This window comes from Protomyctophum parallelum (genome assembly GCF_964188405.1).
Source record: "Protomyctophum parallelum genome assembly, chromosome: 11".
Lineage (NCBI taxonomy): Eukaryota > Metazoa > Chordata > Actinopteri > Myctophiformes > Myctophidae > Protomyctophum > Protomyctophum parallelum.
The window spans coordinates 4,524,052-4,544,051 of NC_139707.1; the positions used below are offsets into that span (position 1 = coordinate 4,524,052).

The 20,000-nt window shown below is 45.9% G+C and overlaps 1 protein-coding gene across 1 annotated transcript in view; it reads right to left on the minus strand.

Moving 5' to 3' along the window:
* The window catches only part of cerkl (CERK like autophagy regulator), a gene marked incomplete at both ends in the record, with an annotated part of 57,662 nt that overhangs the window by 27,385 nt on the left and 10,277 nt on the right, over nt 1-20,000 (minus strand). The window contains one exon of the mRNA XM_083776076.1: nt 7,975-8,208. Within this exon, the coding sequence (XP_083632202.1) occupies nt 7,975-8,208 (234 nt within the window). The remainder of the gene's footprint in view (nt 1-7,974; nt 8,209-20,000) is intronic.

Here is a 20,000-nt window from a genome sequence, read left to right on the forward strand (position 1 = left end):
CTATACAGTACATATGTACTATGGCGTGCTATGACTATATACAATGCAATTATAGTGCCGTCTACATAACATGCTATAAGTCTGTATCAGATGCTATCTAAGTCTACAGAAATGCTATCTAAGGGGGTAGGGTAAGTGCTATGGGTCATGATGGAGTCTAAAAAAAATATCACAAAGATCTCTACGTGTATACTGTATAACTACTGACAACACAGATTACTGAACACGTAATCGCGGAATACACACGATGTTACTGACACCGCTTCACCACACACTGGATAAATACAATAATTGTGGCACACACTGTGGCAATTGTGGTACGGTAAAACATTTTGAGTTTCTGACCCTCAAAAAAGTCCTGGGGACTTGTTTCCATTCCGGTCCTACAGTAGCCTATGTATTCAATTAATCAGCAGAGCATAGAATATACGGAATACAACAAATAGTTATATTTACAGAGTTATGTTTCCGGATATGAAACATTCCCTGCAGAAACACACTCATGCCCTATCGTTATATTGTGTGACCGTTTCTGACCGAGGATAAGTAATTGAATTTCTTATTTATTTATTTTTCATTTTCAAAATGACATATTGGTTGTTCAGGTTGACCCACCACTTTTTGGAGATATGGCTTTATAGAGTAATGTCTCGCAGAAAACAGTGAGTTGAGAAAACAGGCTTAACCCATTCTGACCGGGCACCCATTTTGGTGTCAGCATCATGTTATGCTTTAGCTATTGAAAAATAGCAGATCTACAAGCTCATATCGCGCCACCGAGTGGCGCGATACGAGCTTGTAGGTCTGCTATTTTTGAAAAATCGAAGAGCGACTGACATTTTTAGAATCTGATCTCAGGTCAGAATGGCTTAACTTCTGTGGACTCTAACATTACAACTCATTTTGAGTCTGAGGTGGGTGGTTCTTTCAGGGTCTTTTTTCTACAGGCAGGTGTTTGGGGGAATTTCACCCGTGTTTAGTGATAGAGTGAAAGTCCCATGGACCATTCTTACATGTCCCAGGAATGGGTGGACCAAAAAGAGAAGTTCGCAGCTCCATTTAAGAATAAATAATGTTTTCATTGTGTGCATGTTTTCACAGATTTTTCACAGATTTTGCCCCCCTTCTAGGGGTAAACACGGGCCAAAGTTACATAATTATGCATTCAAGCAAAACGTATTATTACTTTTTCCACCGACACCTAACGTACACGGCTTATAAATTATAACCCCCCCAATCCCGCCCCCCCTCCCCCCCCCCCCCCGTCTCTTCAGACAGACACAGTACAGTTGAACTGCTCTATACAACGCATTCACTCATTTTGCTGTCAGTCACGTAGCATTAGTATTAGCACTAGCGGCGGGCCTATAAGTTGTCGCGTGTGAATGTGACAACAACGGTTAACACCTGATGACGTTAGCCTACAGCAAAGCTGTCTGTCTGTCTGTCTGTCCGTCCGTCCGTCCGTCCGTCAACTCCATGTCTGTCATTCATTCAGTCCCGCCGTGCATTGTTGTGTTGATTCGTGCCATTGCTTTTCTTCTCCTGAATATGACCTGACCCCCTTTAGCGCGCCGCGGCAGCGGCTGCTAGCTTGCGTCGTCGACCAGACTCCCCCGGCCCGGCGCATATAAAGGCCACATTTCAACCCAAAACAATGCGGCCGGGCGGCTGTGCGCCGGGCCGAGGCAGCCAGCGGTTTAGAAAAAAGAGCTAGCTTTTCACCGCTGCCGTGAACTGGAAAATAGGCTTAATGTCCACACAGCAACGGTGGCCTCTGGACCTCTCTGTGTGTTTACCACCTTGTCACCTCCCCTCCCCTCCTTCCCTCCCCTCCTCTCATCGCAAAGGCACAAAGCCACTTCACGGTTTGACGCAGAGTGTGACCACGCAAGTTGACACACACACACACACACACACACACACGCACAGCGGCGTGTGAAGTGTGTGTGTGTGTGTATAAATGTGCGCGCGTGTGTAAGGGCCACTCTCTCTCTACATGAGGCCAAAGCCATATAAGTTGTGACATTGAGGCCTCGTGTATGAACTGGCTTAATGGACCCAATGAAATGCAGGCAAGGCAGACAGAGGTATAGGCAGACAGACAGGCAGTTATACTGTAGGCAGGCAGGCAGGCAGACAGACAGACAGACAGACAGACAGACAGACAGACAGACAGACAGACAGACAGACAGACAGACAGACAGACAGACAGACAGACAGACAGACAGACAGACAGACAGACAGACAGACAGACAGACAGACAGACAGACAGACAGACAGACAGACAGACAGACAGACAGACAGACAGACAGACAGACAGACAGACAGACAGACAGACAGACAGCAGAGGTGTAATTTCAGAAAGCAAAAAATAAGTTAGCCCCTTTTCTAGAATAGTAAACTATTGGATTTTAAGCTTTCGAATAGATCTACAAGCTTTCAAGCCTGTAGCTTGTATACCGTAGATCACTATTTGTTTCGGGGGCGAAAGGTGAAAAATGATTCAAAGTGTTCGCCTATAATGACATTCCCAAAATAGGGATGCCACGTTGAAAGTGGTTAATAAATTAATGTTTGCAATTAACAATGAAAGGCTTATCTAAATTAAATTATAACAAGTGTCACATGTGTGTAGATGGATGGGCATCAGTTGCGATCAAGCCAGATTCATCTGCTAAAACAATTAAGAGTTGACAATATGCATGAAATAACTGGATGTGAGGTTCAATGTGAACACCCCATAGACTGTAAAAAAATATGGACAAAGCGTTCCCCGGGTCTAACATGGACGTAAAATGAAGCCTGTTATTCCTGCACTGTAAGTCGCCATCTTTCTAGATCCGTTTTGGCCCAGCTGGCCATTGGCTGGCCCAGACACGAGGCGGGACTTCCCCCCTTCTTCTCTGTTGGTTTTTATTTTGACTCGAGTGGGAGGGGAATCCCGATCATAGACTGTAACGGTAGCCACGCCCCTCAGAACATGCGCGACTTTATGGTCATTTTTTTTATAAATGGGACCATAATTTTCCAAAAAGAATATTATGACATTAGAAATGAGACTTTAAACTAGTGACTGGAAGCAGAAAGTATTCATGACCATGTTTATTAAGGTAATACAGTCTAGGTGAAGTTGGGCCCAAATACATGGACTTCTATGGGGCTATGGGTTTTTTCTGGGTCCAGTGACAGCGCCACAACAGGCCATTATATGAACTTTCAGGAGTTTCAGGCTTCACAAAATATCTGTCTGACTGCCCCCCTGGTACACCCTGATGACAGACAGACAGACAGACAGACAGACAGACAGACAGACATCTAAATGTCATATGCCAAAGTAATTCCATGCTTTGAGGCAGTGTGTTGGTCACACCTGCTGATCTGAGATCAGAGATTTATTCTGCTGGTGGGAGAGAGACGTGTGTGTATACGTGTGTGTGTGTGTGTGTGTGTGTGTGTGTGTGTGTGTGTGTGTGTGTGTGTGTGTGTGTGTGTGTGTGTGTGTGTGTGTGTGTGTGTGTACGCGCGTGTGTGTGTGTGTGTGTGTGTGTGTATGTATGTGTGTGCATGCAATGTGGTGTGTCTGTGCATGTGTCTGTGTGTACATGTGTGCATGTGCGTGTGTCTGTGTGTGTGCCTGTGTGTGTGTGTGTCTGTGTGCTCGTGTGTGTCTGTGTGCCTGTATGTGTGTCTGTGTGTGTGTGTGTGTGTGTGTGTGTGTGTGTGTCTGTGTGTGTGTGTGTGTGTGTGTGTGTGTGTGTGTGTGCCTGTGCCTGTGTGTGTCTGTGTGCCTGTGTGTGTGTGTGTGTGTGTGTGTGTGCCTGTGTCCGTGTGTGTGTGTGTCTGAGAGAGTTCCTTTGTATAGTGTCAGCTTAGGCCCCGCCTTCTATTGTGTCACTATTTTTCCCTTCCTGGGAAACGTGTTCCTGGGAACCACTAGAGACAACTCTGTTCTGTACTGGACCTTCATCATCATCATCATCATCATTATCATTATCATCATCATGCTCTAATTTTCTAGTAAGGATTATCCTTTATTCTGTTTATAATAACTAAAGCTACAGTACAATATATAAGACTGATTTAATGGCTATAGTTACCATGGGAAACAAAAATGTTACTGTTGTTAGCGAACAACATAAACAAGACATTGGTCATCAAAGCGTACTGTAAGTCAAAGGCTGTTTATTGGTGAGCGTGCCTCCCTCTCAGATTGTTTGCTCTTGTTAACCCATTCTGACCTGAGATCAGATTCATACGAGATTTCCGCACTGGACACACACTGGTCTGATTAACCCATTCTGACCTGAGATCAGATTCTAAAAATGTCAGTCGTTCTTCGATTTTTCAAAAAATAGCAGACCTACAAGCTCATATCGCGCCACTCGGTGGCGCGATATGAGCTTGTAGATCTGCTATTTTTCAATAGCTAAAGCATAACATGATGCCAACACCAAAATGGGTGCCCGTTCAGAATGGGATAACAGACCTTATAAGCGTCGTACAAAGCCAACTCATGTCGTGACAAATCATGACAACAAACACAATATTTTGGATCAAACAAATAATTACAAAGAAGAAAAACAACAAAAGAAGTGCCGTTTTCTTCTTCTTTCGAATTATTTGTTCAGCCCCGAAAAATTGTGTTTGTTGTCATGATTTGTCACGACAAGAGTTGTCTTTGTCGGCGGCGTGAACGTCTTTATATAAATACTTTCTGAAAAGTCTATGAGGAAAATGAACGGGGGTTTATTTTCCGGGTCTCTCTTTGAGGGGGTGGGACTCTCTAGTCTTCTCTTTACGGTCTGCACATCGTTTATGGTCAGATCTCACATATATCTCTACAATATACTTGCATATCATTGCTTTTTGCATATATTTTTATTTTATTTAATACCCTATACTTAAAGGTATATTCAGTGATTTCACTCAAAAAACCTTAGGTTTCGTTTTTGGCTGTGGGACCCAGCCTTTCGTCCAATCAGGATAGAGAGATATTTGAATTAAGTGAAATCACTGAATATACCTTGAAACTACAGTTTTACACAAAAGTATTTTGGGGATTGGGTTTTTATTTGAATCCTGAAAAATAAAAGGTTTGGACATTTCCAAAATCCCCCCCCCCCCCCTCTCTCTCTCTCTCTCTCTCTCTCTCTCTCTCAGCATCTGCATGTTTTCCTAACGTGCAGTTACAGTTACAGAGTAGACAGTATTATATCTAATCTGTCTAGTAGACAAGGCAGCCAGGTCTAAGCTGTTAACAATTTACTGGCATGCATGCGCTATTCCCAGTGCGTGCGTGTGTGTGTGTGTGTGTGTGCGTGTGTGTGTGTGTGCGTGTGTGTGTGTGTGTGTGTTAGTAATCCTGCTGCGGGTGTGTCTCTTGGTCTCTTCTGTATGTTGACATGTACAGTAGTTTGTTTGTTTGATGTACGGTACATGGTACCGTACATCAGTGGTTCTCAACCAGGGGGTTCCAGGTGGTCCCTATAGCTAAATGATGGAGAGGCGGTGACCAAATGGACCCTAGTAGATCTTTAACTCTTGAGAGCGTTAACCGTAAAATGATGCATTTGACGCTCTCAGGAGTAACATTATTGTTAAGCATCAGCATTACTTAATTTACAAGAAGTCTACACAGTTATAGAATGTAAAATAAGGGATATTAGGATCAACCGTTTTACTGGAGTTAAGGTTAGGTTTAACCTTTTAACCCATTCTGAACGGGCACCCATTTTGGTGTCAGCAACATGTTATGCTTTAGCTATTGAAAAATAGCAGATCTACAAGCTCGTATCGCGCCACTCGGTGGCGCGATACGAGCTTGTAGGTCTGCTATTTTTGAAAAATCGAAGAGCGACTGACATTTTTAGAATCTGATCTCAGGTCAGAATGGGTTAATAATGAAACTGTCAGGATGTAATAGACATTTTTAGAATCTGATCTCAGGTCAGAATGGGTTAAGCATGGTTTACGTAGGTTACGTTTAGCGATACCAGGCTGAGCAGTTCTGCCGGCTGTACGACCAGGGGTGACTGTGTTTTGAGGCGAGCTTTCCAATATTCTACAACAAAAACTATTCAAAAGGACTATAAAATAAATAATGTGCTGTCAAAAACAACACTGCTACGACACCCATCCTGGTATTCACAGTAAGTCCATCCCCAGCAGATAAGATGCTGGTGTTGTTGACCTCAGTTACCTCTGGACACAACTAAAGGCCTCTGACATGATGTATAAGCTGCTTCCATATGCAGGAGGATAAGGTTATTATACTCTCTCTCTGTCACGCAACCCCCCCCCACCACACACACACACACACACACACACACACACACACACACACACACACACACACACACACACACACACACACACACACACACACAGAGCGCTTTACGCTGTGCATTACAGTTAAGGGCTGTGTGTGTCTTCTCTTGCTCAAGACACTTTGACACGCTGGGAATCAAACCTGTGACACTGCCAGGGTCCCAACTAAAAGTGGCGGCCCCTCTTCCTGCTCCTGATGGATCAGGAGGCTCAATACAGAGGAATATGCCTACTTCAGTTTCTAAAACTGGATTTAATTCAATATAGAGACCGGAAAGACCTTGTGATGAGTTACAACATCTCGTGTGTGTGTGTGTGTGTGTGTGTGTGTGTGTGTGTGTGTGTGTGTGTGTGTGTGTGTGTGTGTGTGTGTGTGTGCGCGCGTGCAAACATATTGTTCCCACTTTTATATAGCACTTTTATATAGCGCCTTTATCCAAGGCGCTTTACATACACATTCACACAACAACGGCGGAGGAAACCAATGCTACTAAGGCACCAACCTGCACATCGGGAGCAATTAGGGGTTCAGAGTCTCGTCTCAAAGACACTTCGACACTAACTCTTGGGGAAGCCCACAGGGTTCGAACTGGGAACCTTGCGGTTCCCCCCATCCGGCCACTCTACCCCCTGAACCACTGCCCCCCCAAACCAGACGTCACGGCACTAGAGTCAGTATGTGTTTGAGGCGCACAGTATCTGAACACCAGTCAGTATGTGTTTGAGCACAGTATCTGAACACCACCAAGTGTCAGTATGTGTTTGAGCACAGTATCTGAACACCACCAAGTGTCAGTATGTGTTTGAGCACAGTATCTGAACACCACATCACACACACATCACAGTATCTGAACACCACCAAGTGCTGCTTTTGGGAGAGAGGGGGAGACACACGCAGCAAAGGTCATCATGAGCGGGACACGAACGCGCAACGCGCTGTCAGGCCAGAGCCTATGTGTGGCATGCACCTGGACCACTAGGCCAGCCTGCTTGATGGTACTTACTAGGTCTGTCCCCGACTAAGGATTTGTATAGTCGACTGATAGATGAATACATTTGCTGTTAGTCGACTAATAGTCGACTGAGCAAAAAAAAAAAAAAATGAAAAAAAAAAAGAAAAAAAATGCCCCAATAAATTGTATATAAAAATAGAATAATTACAAAAATATACAAAAATATTGTATTATTCCACTAGGTCTGTGGGGGACATAAACACATTTGAACATTCTGACTGTTCAAATCTCCAATGTGCATGTGGAGTGTGTCTGCCTGTGTGGCAATGTGCCACTGCCTGTGACTTGAATCGCACAGTGCGCGCTGGCCTGATAGACTCCAGAATTTATATATATATATTTTTTGTGAACAACTGAGAGGCTTGTCATTAGCCAGATTGAGCACAGCAGGTGAGATTGAGATTCTGGAGTCTATGAATAATACAATATTTTTGTAATTTTTTGTAAATATTGTATTTTTATATACAATTTTTTGGGGCAAAAAAAAAAAAAAAAAAAAAAGAACATTTTGCTCAGTCGACTAAGAGGTGGTCAGTCGACTGAGACCTGTTCCGATCGATTAGTCGACTATTTTGACTAATCGAGGTCAGCCCTAGTACTTACCACTCGGTATGCGTTCGATGGTACTTACCACTCAGTATGTCCTTGATGGTCCTGAACCAGACGTCGCAGTGCTGCACGGAGGAGTTGTGCAGGTGCAGCTTGTCGTCCGTAAGCCGCCGTCCGAGCATGGTGCGGCCGTAGAACAGCGTCACCCCGAGGACGGGCCCGCCCGTCTGCTGGCCGGCGTTGCGGCGCCGCTTCACCTTCACCGCGAAGACGTCGCGCATCGGAACCCTGGCCCACTGACTCTCACTGACCTGAACTGTAGGTGAGAGAGAGAGAGAGGAGAGAGAGGTTTTTGATCGACCGATTGAGTACTTTATCAACAGTACAGGTGGTACAGTCAAACGTTATGCCAAAAGAAAACACAAAAAGCTCCAGGGGTCTTGTTTCCATTGTGGCCAATTGCATACCATTGTACCATCGTAGGGACATATCAATGATTGTGTCTGGAGAACCCTACCGACCAATAAGCTGGTCCATTTGCTTCCGTTTTTTGTACACTCTCAGAGTGACACACCTGTACAGGGACATTTGGAACACTCTCAGAGTGACACACCCGTACAGGGACATTTGGAACACTCTCAGAGTGACACACCCGTACAGGGACATTTGGAACACTCTCAGAGTGACACACCCGTACAGGGACATTTGGAACACTCTCAGAGTGACACACCCCTACAGGGACATTTAACACTCTCAGAGTGACACACCCCTACAGGGACATTTAACACTCTCAGAGTGACACACCCCTACAGGGACATTTAACACTCTCAGAGTGACACACCCCTACAGGGACATTTGGAACACTCTCAGAGTGACACACCCCTACAGGGACATTTAACACTCTCAGAGTGACACACCCGTACAGGGACATTTGGAACACTCTCAGAGTGACACACCCCTACAGGGACATTTGGAACACTCTCAGAGTGACACACCCCTACAGGGACATTTAACACTCTCAGAGTGACACACCCCTACAGGGACATTTGGAACACTCTCAGAGTGACACACCCCTACAGGGACATGTGGAACACTCTCAGAGTGACACACCCCTACAGGGACATTTGGAACACTCTCAGAGTGACACACCCGTACAGGGACATTTGGAACACTCTCAGAGTGACACACCCCTACAGGGACATTTAACACTCTCAGAGTGACACACCCCTACAGGGACATTTGGAACACTCTCAGAGTGACACACCCCTACAGGGACATTTGGAACACTCTCAGAGTGACACACCCCTACAGGGACATTTGGAACACTCTCAGAGTGACACACCCCTACAGGGACATTTAACACTCTCAGAGTGACACACCCGTACAGGGACATTTGGAACACTCTCAGAGTGACACACCCCTACAGGGACATTTGGAACACTCTCAGAGTGACACACCCCTACAGGGACATTTGGAACACTCTCAGAGTGACACACCCCTACAGGGACATTTAACACTCTCAGAGTGACACACCCCTACAGGGACATTTGGAACACTCTCAGAGTGACACACCCCTACAGGGACATTTGGAACACTCTCAGAGTGACACACTCCTACAGGGACATTTGGAACACTCTCAGAGTGACACACCCCTACAGGGACATGTGGAACACTCTCAGAGTGACACACCCCTACAGGGACATTTGGAACACTCTCAGAGTGACACACCCGTACAGGGACATTTGGAACACTCTCAGAGTGACACACCCCTACAGGGACATTTGGAACACTCTCAGAGTGACACACCCCTACAGGGACATGTGGAACACTCTCAGAGTGACACACCCCTACAGGGACATTTGGAACACTCTCAGAGTGACACACCCCTACAGGGACATTTGGAACACTCTCAGAGTGACACACCCCTACAGGGACATTTGGAACACTCTCAGAGTGACACACCCCTACAGGGACATTTAACACTCTCAGAGTGACACACCCCTACAGGGACATTTGGAACACTCTCAGAGTGACACACCCCTACAGGGACATTTGGAACACTCTCAGAGTGACACACCCCTACAGGGACATTTGGAACACTCTCAGAGTGACACACCCGTACAGGGACATTTGGAACACTCTCAGAGTGACACACCCCTACAGGGACATTTGGAACACTCTCAGAGTGACACACCCGTACAGGGACATTTGGAACACTCTCAGAGTGACACACCCCTACAGGGACATTTGGAACACTCTCAGAGTGACACACCCGTACAGGGACATTTGGAACACTCTCAGAGTGACACACCCCTACAGGGACATTTGGAACACTCTCAGAGTGACACACCCCTACAGGGACATTTGGAACACTCTCAGAGTGACACACCCCTACAGGGACATTTGGAACACTCTCAGAGTGACACACCCGTACAGGGACATTTGGAACACTCTCAGAGTGACACACCCCTACAGGGACATGTGGAACACTCTCAGAGTGACACACCCCTACAGGGACATTTAACACTCTCAGAGTGACACACCCGTACAGGGACATTTGGAACACTCTCAGAGTGACACACCCCTACAGGGACATTTGGAACACTCTCAGAGTGACACACCCGTACAGGGACATTTGGAACACTCTCAGAGTGACACACCCCTACAGGGACATTTGGAACACTCTCAGAGTGACACACCCCTACAGGGACATTTGGAACACTCTCAGAGTGACACACCCCTACAGGGACATTTGGAACACTCTCAGAGTGACACACCCCTACAGGGACATTTAACACTCTCAGAGTGACACACCCGTACAGGGACATTTGGAACACTCTCAGAGTGACACACCCCTACAGGGACATTTGGAACACTCTCAGAGTGACACACCCCTACAGGGACATTTAACACTCTCAGAGTGACACACCTTTACAGGGACATTTGGAACACTCTCAGAGTGACACACCCGTACAGGGACATTTAACACTCTCAGAGTGACACACCCGTACAGGGACATTTAACACTCTCAGAGTGACACACCCCTACAGGGACATTTGGAACACTCTCAGAGTGACACACCCGTACAGGGACATTTGGAACACTCTCAGAGTGACACACCCCTACAGGGACATTTGGAACACTCTCAGAGTGACACACCCGTACAGGGACATTTGGAACACTCTCAGAGTGACACACCCCTACAGGGACATTTGGAACACTCTCAGAGTGACACACCCCTACAGGGCCATTTGGAACACTCTCAGAGTGACACACCCGTACAGGGACATTTGGAACACTCTCAGAGTGACACACCCCTACAGGGACATTTGGAACACTCTCAGAGTGACACACCCCTACAGGGACATTTGGAACACTCTCAGAGTGACACACCCGTACAGGGACATTTGGAACACTCTCAGAGTGACACACCCCTACAGGGCCATTTAGAACACTCTCAGAGTGACACACCCCTACAGGGCCATTTGGAACACTCTCAGAGTGACACACCCCTACAGGGCCATTTGGAACACTCTCAGAGTGACACACCCCTACAGGGACATTTGGAACACTCTCAGAGTGACACACCCGTACAGGGACATTTGGAACACTCTCAGAGTGACACACCCGTACAGGGTCATTTGGAACACTCTCAGAGTGACACACCCCTACAGGGACATTTAACACTCTCAGAGTGACACACCCCTACAGGGACATTTGGAACACTCTCAGAGTGACACACCCCTACAGGGACATTTAGAACACTCTCAGAGTGACACACCCCTACAGGGCCATTTGGAACACTCTCAGAGTGACACACCCCTACAGGGCCATTTGGAACACTCTCAGAGTGACACACCCCTACAGGGACATTTGGAACACTCTCAGAGTGACACACCCCTACAGGGCCATTTGGAACACTCTCAGAGTGACACACCCCTACAGGGACATTTGGAACACTCTCAGAGTGACACACCCGTACAGGGACATTTGGAACACTCTCAGAGTGACACACCCGTACAGGGTCATTTGGAACACTCTCAGAGTGACACACCCCTACAGGGACATTTAACACTCTCAGAGTGACACACCCCTACAGGGACATTTGGAACACTCTCAGAGTGACACACCCCTACAGGGACATTTAGAACACTCTCAGAGTGACACACCCCTACAGGGCCATTTGGAACACTCTCAGAGTGACACACCCGTACAGGGACATTTGGAACACTCTCAGAGTGACACACCCCTACAGGGACATTTGGAACACTCTCAGAGTGACACACCCCTACAGGGACATTTGGAACACTCTCAGAGTGACACACCCGTACAGGGACATTTGGAACACTCTCAGAGTGACACACCCCTACAGGGTCATTTGGAACACTCTCAGAGTGACACACCCCTACAGGGACATTTGGAACACTCTCAGAGTGACACACCCCTACAGGGACATTTGGAACACTCTCAGAGTGACACACCCCTACAGGGACATTTGGAACACTCTCAGAGTGACACACCCCTACAGGGACATTTGGAACACTCTCAGAGTGACACACCCCTACAGGGACATTTGGAACACTCTCAGAGTGACACACCCCTACAGGGACATTTGGAACACTCTCAGAGTGACACACCCCTACAGGGCCATTTAACACTCTCAGAGTGACACACCCGTACAGGGTCATTTGGAACACTCTCAGAGTGACACACCCCTACAGGGACATTTGGAACACTCTCAGAGTGACACACCCCTACAGGGACATTTGGAACACTCTCAGAGTGACACACCCCTACAGGGACATTTGGAACACTCTCAGAGTGACACACCCCTACAGGGACATTTGGAACACTCTCAGAGTGACACACCCATACAGGGACATTTAACACTCTCAGAGTGACACACCCGTACAGGGACATTTGGAACACTCTCAGAGTGACACACCCCTACAGGGACATTTGGAACACTCTCAGAGTGACACACCCCTACAGGGACATTTAGAACACTCTCAGAGTGACACACCCGTACAGGGACATTTGGAACACTCTCAGAGTGACACACCCGTACAGGGACATTTGGAACTCACTCAAGGACACTTTGACACCCACTGGTGTAGCAGAATGTTTCCAGTGAGCCAACACGCACTACTCAGCACCCTGACTTTATGTTTGACCAGAATGGAACAGAGCCTTCATTAGTATCATTAACACTGACTCTGTTTGACCAGAATGGAACAGAGCCTTCATTAGCATCATTAACACTGACTCTGTTTGACCAGAATGGAACAGAGCCTTCATTAGCATCATTAACACTGACTCTGTTTGACCAGAATGGAACAGAGCCTTCATTAGTATCATTAACACTGACTCTGTTTGACCAGAATGGAACAGAGCCTTCATTAGTATCATTAACACTGACTCTGTTTGACCAGAATGGAACAGAGCCTTCATTAGTATCATTAACACTGACTCTGTTTGACCAGAATAGAACAGAGCCTTCGTTAGTATCATTAACACTGACTCTGTTTGACCAGAATGGAACAGAGCCTTCATTAGTATCATTAACACTGACTCTGCTTGACCAGAACTGAACAGAGCCTTCGTTAGTATCATTAACACTGACTCTGTTTGACCAGAATGGAACAGAGCCTTCATTAGTATCATTAACACTGACTCTGTTTGACCAGAACTGAACAGAGCCTTCGTTAGTATCATTAACACTGACTCTGTTTGACCAGAACTGAACAGAGCCTTCATTAGTATCATTAACACTGACTCTGTTTGACCAGAACTGAACAGAGCCTTCGTTAGTATCATCGGTAGTCTCGCGTTGCCAGACTGTTGCCATCGCGTTGCGCGCATCCACTTGTACTCTATGTGCTGCTTTCAATGGCCTGTAACTCCAAATAAGAATTTAGTCCCTTGTTTGTGCCGAATCTGGGTTGCACATGGTTTGTTGCACTCACTCTGGTGTTGTGGGTGTGGACTTTGTTAACATTAAGGAAGTATTTAGACAGGTACATGGGTATCTTAGTGAAGTATTTAGACAGGTACATGGGTATCTTAGTGAAGTATTTAGACAGGTACATGGGTATCTTAGTGAAGTATTTAGACAGGTACATGGGTATCTTGGTGAAGTATTTAGACAGGTACATGGGTATCTTAGTGAAGTATTTAGACAGGTACATGGGTATCTTAGTGAAGTATCTAGACAGGTACATGGGTATCTTAGTGAAGTATTTAGACAGGTACATGGGTATCTTAGTGAAGTATTTAGACAGGTACATGGGTATCTTAGTGAAGTATCTAGACAGGTACATGGGTATCTTAGTGAAGTATTTAGACAGGTACATGGGTATCTTAGTGAAGTATTTAGACAGGTACATGGGTATCTTAGTGAAGTATTTAGACAGGTACATGGGTATCTTAGTGAAGTATTTAGACAGGTACATGGGTATCTTAGTGAAGTATTTAGACAGGTACATGGGTATCTTGGTGGTGTAGCGAATCTTGTGTACCAGACCCATTGTAAGATACTGTAAGCCATTCCAGCCTGTCAAAGTGGGCAGGGGTGAGGTGGGTTCGGGGGGTGACGCGAAGAAGTAGGAGCCTGACCAGTTTGTTTTGGGAAGTAACACTGTAACATCCGGTTACGGGTATTATTTGGCTCTTCAAAATACGGGATGAAAGGAGGAACACCTTGGCAATGTGCGAGAAATAATCCTGGCGGGGGATGGGTAATTAACCCATTCTGACCGGGCACCCATTTTGGTGTCGGCATCATGTTATGCTTTAGCTATTTAAAAATAGCAGATGTACAAGCTCATATCGCGCCACCGAGTGGCGCGATATGAGCTTGTAGGTCTGCTATTTTTTGAATAATCGAAGAACGACTGAATTTTTTTAGAATCTGATCTCAGGTCAGAATGGGTTCATCAGACCAGTGTGTGTCCGGCGGAAACCTCGTATGAATCTGATCTCAGGTCAGAATGTACTTCTGAGATGAATGGAACATTGTAAAGATAACCGTGTGTCTCCTGTCCTCTTCCTGGTCTCACGTTCTCATTACATTTTCCCGGTTCTGAGATACTCTCCACACCCCCCCCCCCCCCTCCTCCTCCTCCTCCCCCCCCCCCCCCCCCCCGCAGCCATCTGTCTACTCAAACCTGTCCAAGCTCTCTGCTCTGTCCAACCTTCTGTTTATCCTCTCCTCTCTCTGTCCTGGTATCCGCTCTCAGTTTCTGTCTCTGTTTCATCTTTCCATCAACGCACGCACGCACGCACGCACGCACGCACACACGCACGCACGCACACACACACACACACACCAGCTCTTACCATCTGTCTAAGTGTTAGGACGGAAATATTGAGCTGTGTGTGTGTGTGTGTGTGTGTGTGTGTGTGTGTGTGTGTGTGTGTGTGTGTGTGTGTGTGTGTGTGTGTGTGTGTTCCAATTTGGAATGGCATGTGGATGGTTTACGGCCTGCCATAGGGGACATCACAAATCACTAACTAATCAAAAGTTAACATAAATGGAGCTACCGAAATTCTTACCACCACCATTTCCTGATAAAACTGCCCCTGTGAGGCGGAGCAAGTTCACGCAAAAAGCAGTTAAAATGTGATTATTCTGGGGGGACCCTCGTCTTAGAAACCTGGACTTGAGTTACAACTGTACTTTGTCCTTCTACAGCAAAACCTCTTCACCAAACATAGCAGATCTACAAGCTCACAACTCTGTTCCTCCTCTACTCTAAATCTCTTCAGCAAACTATAGCAGATCTACAAGCGCACAACTCTGTTCCTCCTCTACTCCAAATCTCTTCAGCAAACTATAGCAGATCTACAAGCGCACAACTCTGTTCCTCCTCTACTCCAAATCTCTTCAGCAAACTATAGCAGATCTACAAGCGCACAACTCTGTTCCTCCTCTACTCCAAATCTCTTCAACAAACTATAGCAGATCTACAAGCGCACAACTCTGTTCCTCCTCTACTCCAAATCTCTTCAACAAAACATAGCAGATCTCCATATATGGGCATTCCCAGCCGATGTCCTAATACAATCCATGTTGATGTTATGCCTATACAGTATATGGAGATACATGATATCATCAATATTAAGCCCATTCTGGGCGGGAACCCATTTTGGTGTCAGCATCATGTTATGCTTTACCTATTGAAAAATAGCAGATCTACAAGCTCATATCGCGCCACCGAGTGGCGCGATACGAGCTTGTAGGTCTGCTATTTTTGAAAAATCGAAGAACGACTGACATTCTTTCAATCTGATCTCAGGTCAGAATGGGTTCATCAGACCAGTGTGTGTCCTAGTGGAAACCTCGTATGAATCTGATCTCAGGTCAGAATGGGTTAAAACACAAAACAAATACAGACTAAACTACACTTATGAAACCTCACAAAACAAAGTCAAAACAGAAGTAAAACAAAACAAAACAATTCAACAAACGGGTCACGGTGCTGGTCTACACAACGTGCATTGGCCCGTCGCTGTCCCTCAGCGGTGGTGCTGAAACGTACAGGGCCACTACTCCACACACAGTCACTCCACAGCGCGTCGCTTTGAGCTTGTAGATCGGCGATTTTTGCTATATTTGAATTGAAATCCTGAATAATTTGCTATTTTTTTAATTGGAATCCCAGGGGTGTCATTTGGGTATGGCAGGTGTTATGGCAGCTGTCATACCTTGGCTCCAGGGGGAAAATAAATTCGACTTTAAAAAGAAAATATCCATGAATGTCTCTTTGTCCATCTGTGTTGACTATTCTGTTATTAGATTACAGTAAAATAGCTCCAAATGCAAATATGAACAAAATGATCGTTTTCACAAGGTATTATTATATTTCCTACAACATTCCCCTATCTCAACAAATGGTATATTCCAGAGACGAGCAGCAGGCGCGCAATTTCAACTGTCAGGCAGAGAGAGTGCGATTGCGTTTTACACTGTGCTGTCAAAGCTACAATGAAAAGGACCACTACATCCTTTTTTGGGGAGAAGACTGTGGACCCCCCTTTGTGGATCAATATAAATCAATTGACCTATACTGTAGCTAAGCCACTCCCCAAACTGCTATGGTCCAATCACATGCTAAGCATAACAGGGGTTAGAGATCTCGCCGCAAAGCGGGTGCCTATGGGCTACAGTTCCTGCATACAGTACCGTATGTCCAAATGGACATTGTGCAGTCAGTCTCCAGGTAACAATACTGTTAGCTTAGCCTCGCTATACCCAGGCTTTTGTTTTCGTTTGTGTTGGGCTAAAAGATGAGCGTGTGCACGTGCACACACACGCTCAGAGGAAGCAGCATGGTCACAGTGCCCACTGTGCGCCCTACAGCGTCACATCTCCTGATCTCCTGCTTGACTGTGGCTCATTTGCACAAGGGCCACTGGGATGAACCCTGCACACACACACACACACACACACACACACACACACACACACACACACACACACACACACACACACACACACACACACACACACACACACACACACACACACACACACACACACACACACACACACACACACACACACACACACACACACACACACACACACACACACACACACACGAGGTCCAATATGCAACACATGGCAGAGGAGGCTGAAAAACAGCCAAAAAGACGAGCACATTTATAACCTAACAGGCTGGGGTGCCGGATCTAAAACAGTGATAGTGCTAAGAATAAAAAGAGTCTGCCGTCTGCACACCAATTTCTGCTCCCAGATATATCTTTATGGAAACGTTACCACACCCATTCTGACCTGAGATCAGATTCATACGAGGTTTCCGCCAGACACACACTGGTCTGATGAACCCATTCTGACCTGAGATCAGATTCTAGAAATGTCAGTCGCTCTTCGATTTTTCAAAAATAGCAGACCTACAAGCTCGTATCGCGCCACTCGGTGGCGCGATATGAGCTTGTAGATCTGCTATTTTTCAATAGCTAAAGCATAACATGATGCTGATACCAAAATGGGTGCCCGGTCAGAATGGGTTAAAGATACGTATATCTGGGAGCAGATTTTTATTTTTTTATTCTTGTACTAATATGTAACGCACACACGCACACGCACGCATGTACACACACACACACACGCACGCAGTGTTGATTTTGTCGACTGACGACTAGCATTTTTCATTGACGAAATCTAAATTAAAACTAAGCTATGATGGCTAAAACTGATACAAAAGATTATTGCGGATTTCGTCAAAAAATAAAAACTATAGACTGTTAGGGAGGGGACTATAGTGGAGACGAGATCCAGTGGAACTGGTTTTGCGCTCAGGTGCACTCTGCAAATATAGCAGATCTAAAAGATAACAATGTGTTGCAGCAGCAGCAGCATGGCACGTTGTGAGCTTGTAGATCTACTGTCTATATCTAAGTGTATACATTACAATCAGGCAAAAAAAGAATCAACAGTATATTTAGTCAAGTAAAATCTTATGATATTTAGTCGCATAATTCACCAGCGGGATTACTTACAATTTACAATTTAGGCATTTAGCAGACGGTCTTAACCCATTCTGACCTGAGATCAGATTATTACGAGGTTTCGGCCGGACACACACTGGTCTGATGAACCCATTCTGACCAGAGATCAGATTCTAAAAAATGTCAGTCGTTCTTCGATTTAAAAAAAAATAGCAGACCTACAAGCTCGTATCGCGCCACTCGGTGGCGCGCTACGAGCTTGTAGATCTGCTATTTTTCAATAGCTAAAGCATAACATGATGCTATAACACCAAAATGGGTTCCCGTTCAGAATGGGTTAATCCAGAGTGACTTAATCTAATTGATAATAATATATAGGATCTATTCATTTGGAAATCCTCATCTTATCTCAGCAAATCAACACACAGGCTGTGTATGCCTGTGCAACCATCTCATTAACTTCTAATAAATGTTACAGTCAATAACACAGAGCAACACGCACGCACGTGCGCACGCACGCACGCACGCAAGCACGCACACACACACACACACACACACACAGTCAGTGGGAGGTCAGTTTCACGCGATGGTCCATGTGGTTCACTGTGGGACAGTATGGGTCACAGTGAACCACCTGCCACACACACACACACACACACACACACACACACACACACACACACACACACCCTAGATCAACTGGTTGATGCGATCGACCGACAGTATCAGGAGCACGCGGATCAGTCGGATCCTATATCAGGTCAGCGACATCGCAATCAAACAAATGTTACATCGTCATGACAACCCATTTATGACCCCATGAATGCAAACACATCTCCTGACTGAAGGTCCTTCCTTACACATCCTCTGACTGAAGGTCCTTCCTTACACATCTTCTGACTGAAGGTCCTTCCTTACACACTTCTGACTGAAGGGCCTTCCTTACACACTTCTGACTGAAGGTCCTTCCTTACACACTTCTGACTGAAGGTCCTTCCTTACACACTTCTGACTGAAGGTCCTTCCTTACACACTTCTGACTGAAGGTCCTTCCTTACACACTTCTGACTGAAGGTCCTTCCTTACACACTTCTGACTGAAGGGCCTTCCTTACACACTTCTGACTGAAGGTCCTTCCTTACACACTTCTGACTGAAGGTCCTTCCTTAAACACTTCTGACTGAAGGTCCTTCCTTACACACTTCTGACTGAAGGTCCTTCCTTAAACACTTCTGACTGAAGGTCCTTCCTTACACACTTCTGACTGAAGGTCCTTCCTTACACACTTCTGACTGAAGGTCCTTCCTTACACATCTTCTGACTGAAGGTCCTTCCTTACACACTAACCCTAACCCTAACCCTCTGACTGAAGGGCCTTCCTTACACACTAACCCTAACCCTAACCCTCTGACTGAAGGTCCTTCCTTACACACTAACCCTAACCCTAACCCTCTGACTGAAGGTCCTTCCTTACACACTAACCCTAACCCTAACCCTCTGACTGAAGGTCCTTCCTTAAACACTTCTGACTGAAGGTCCTTCCTTACACACTTCTGACTGAAGGTCCTTCCTTAAACACTTCTGACTGAAGGTCCTTCCTTACACACTTCTGACTGAAGGTCCTTCCTTACACAC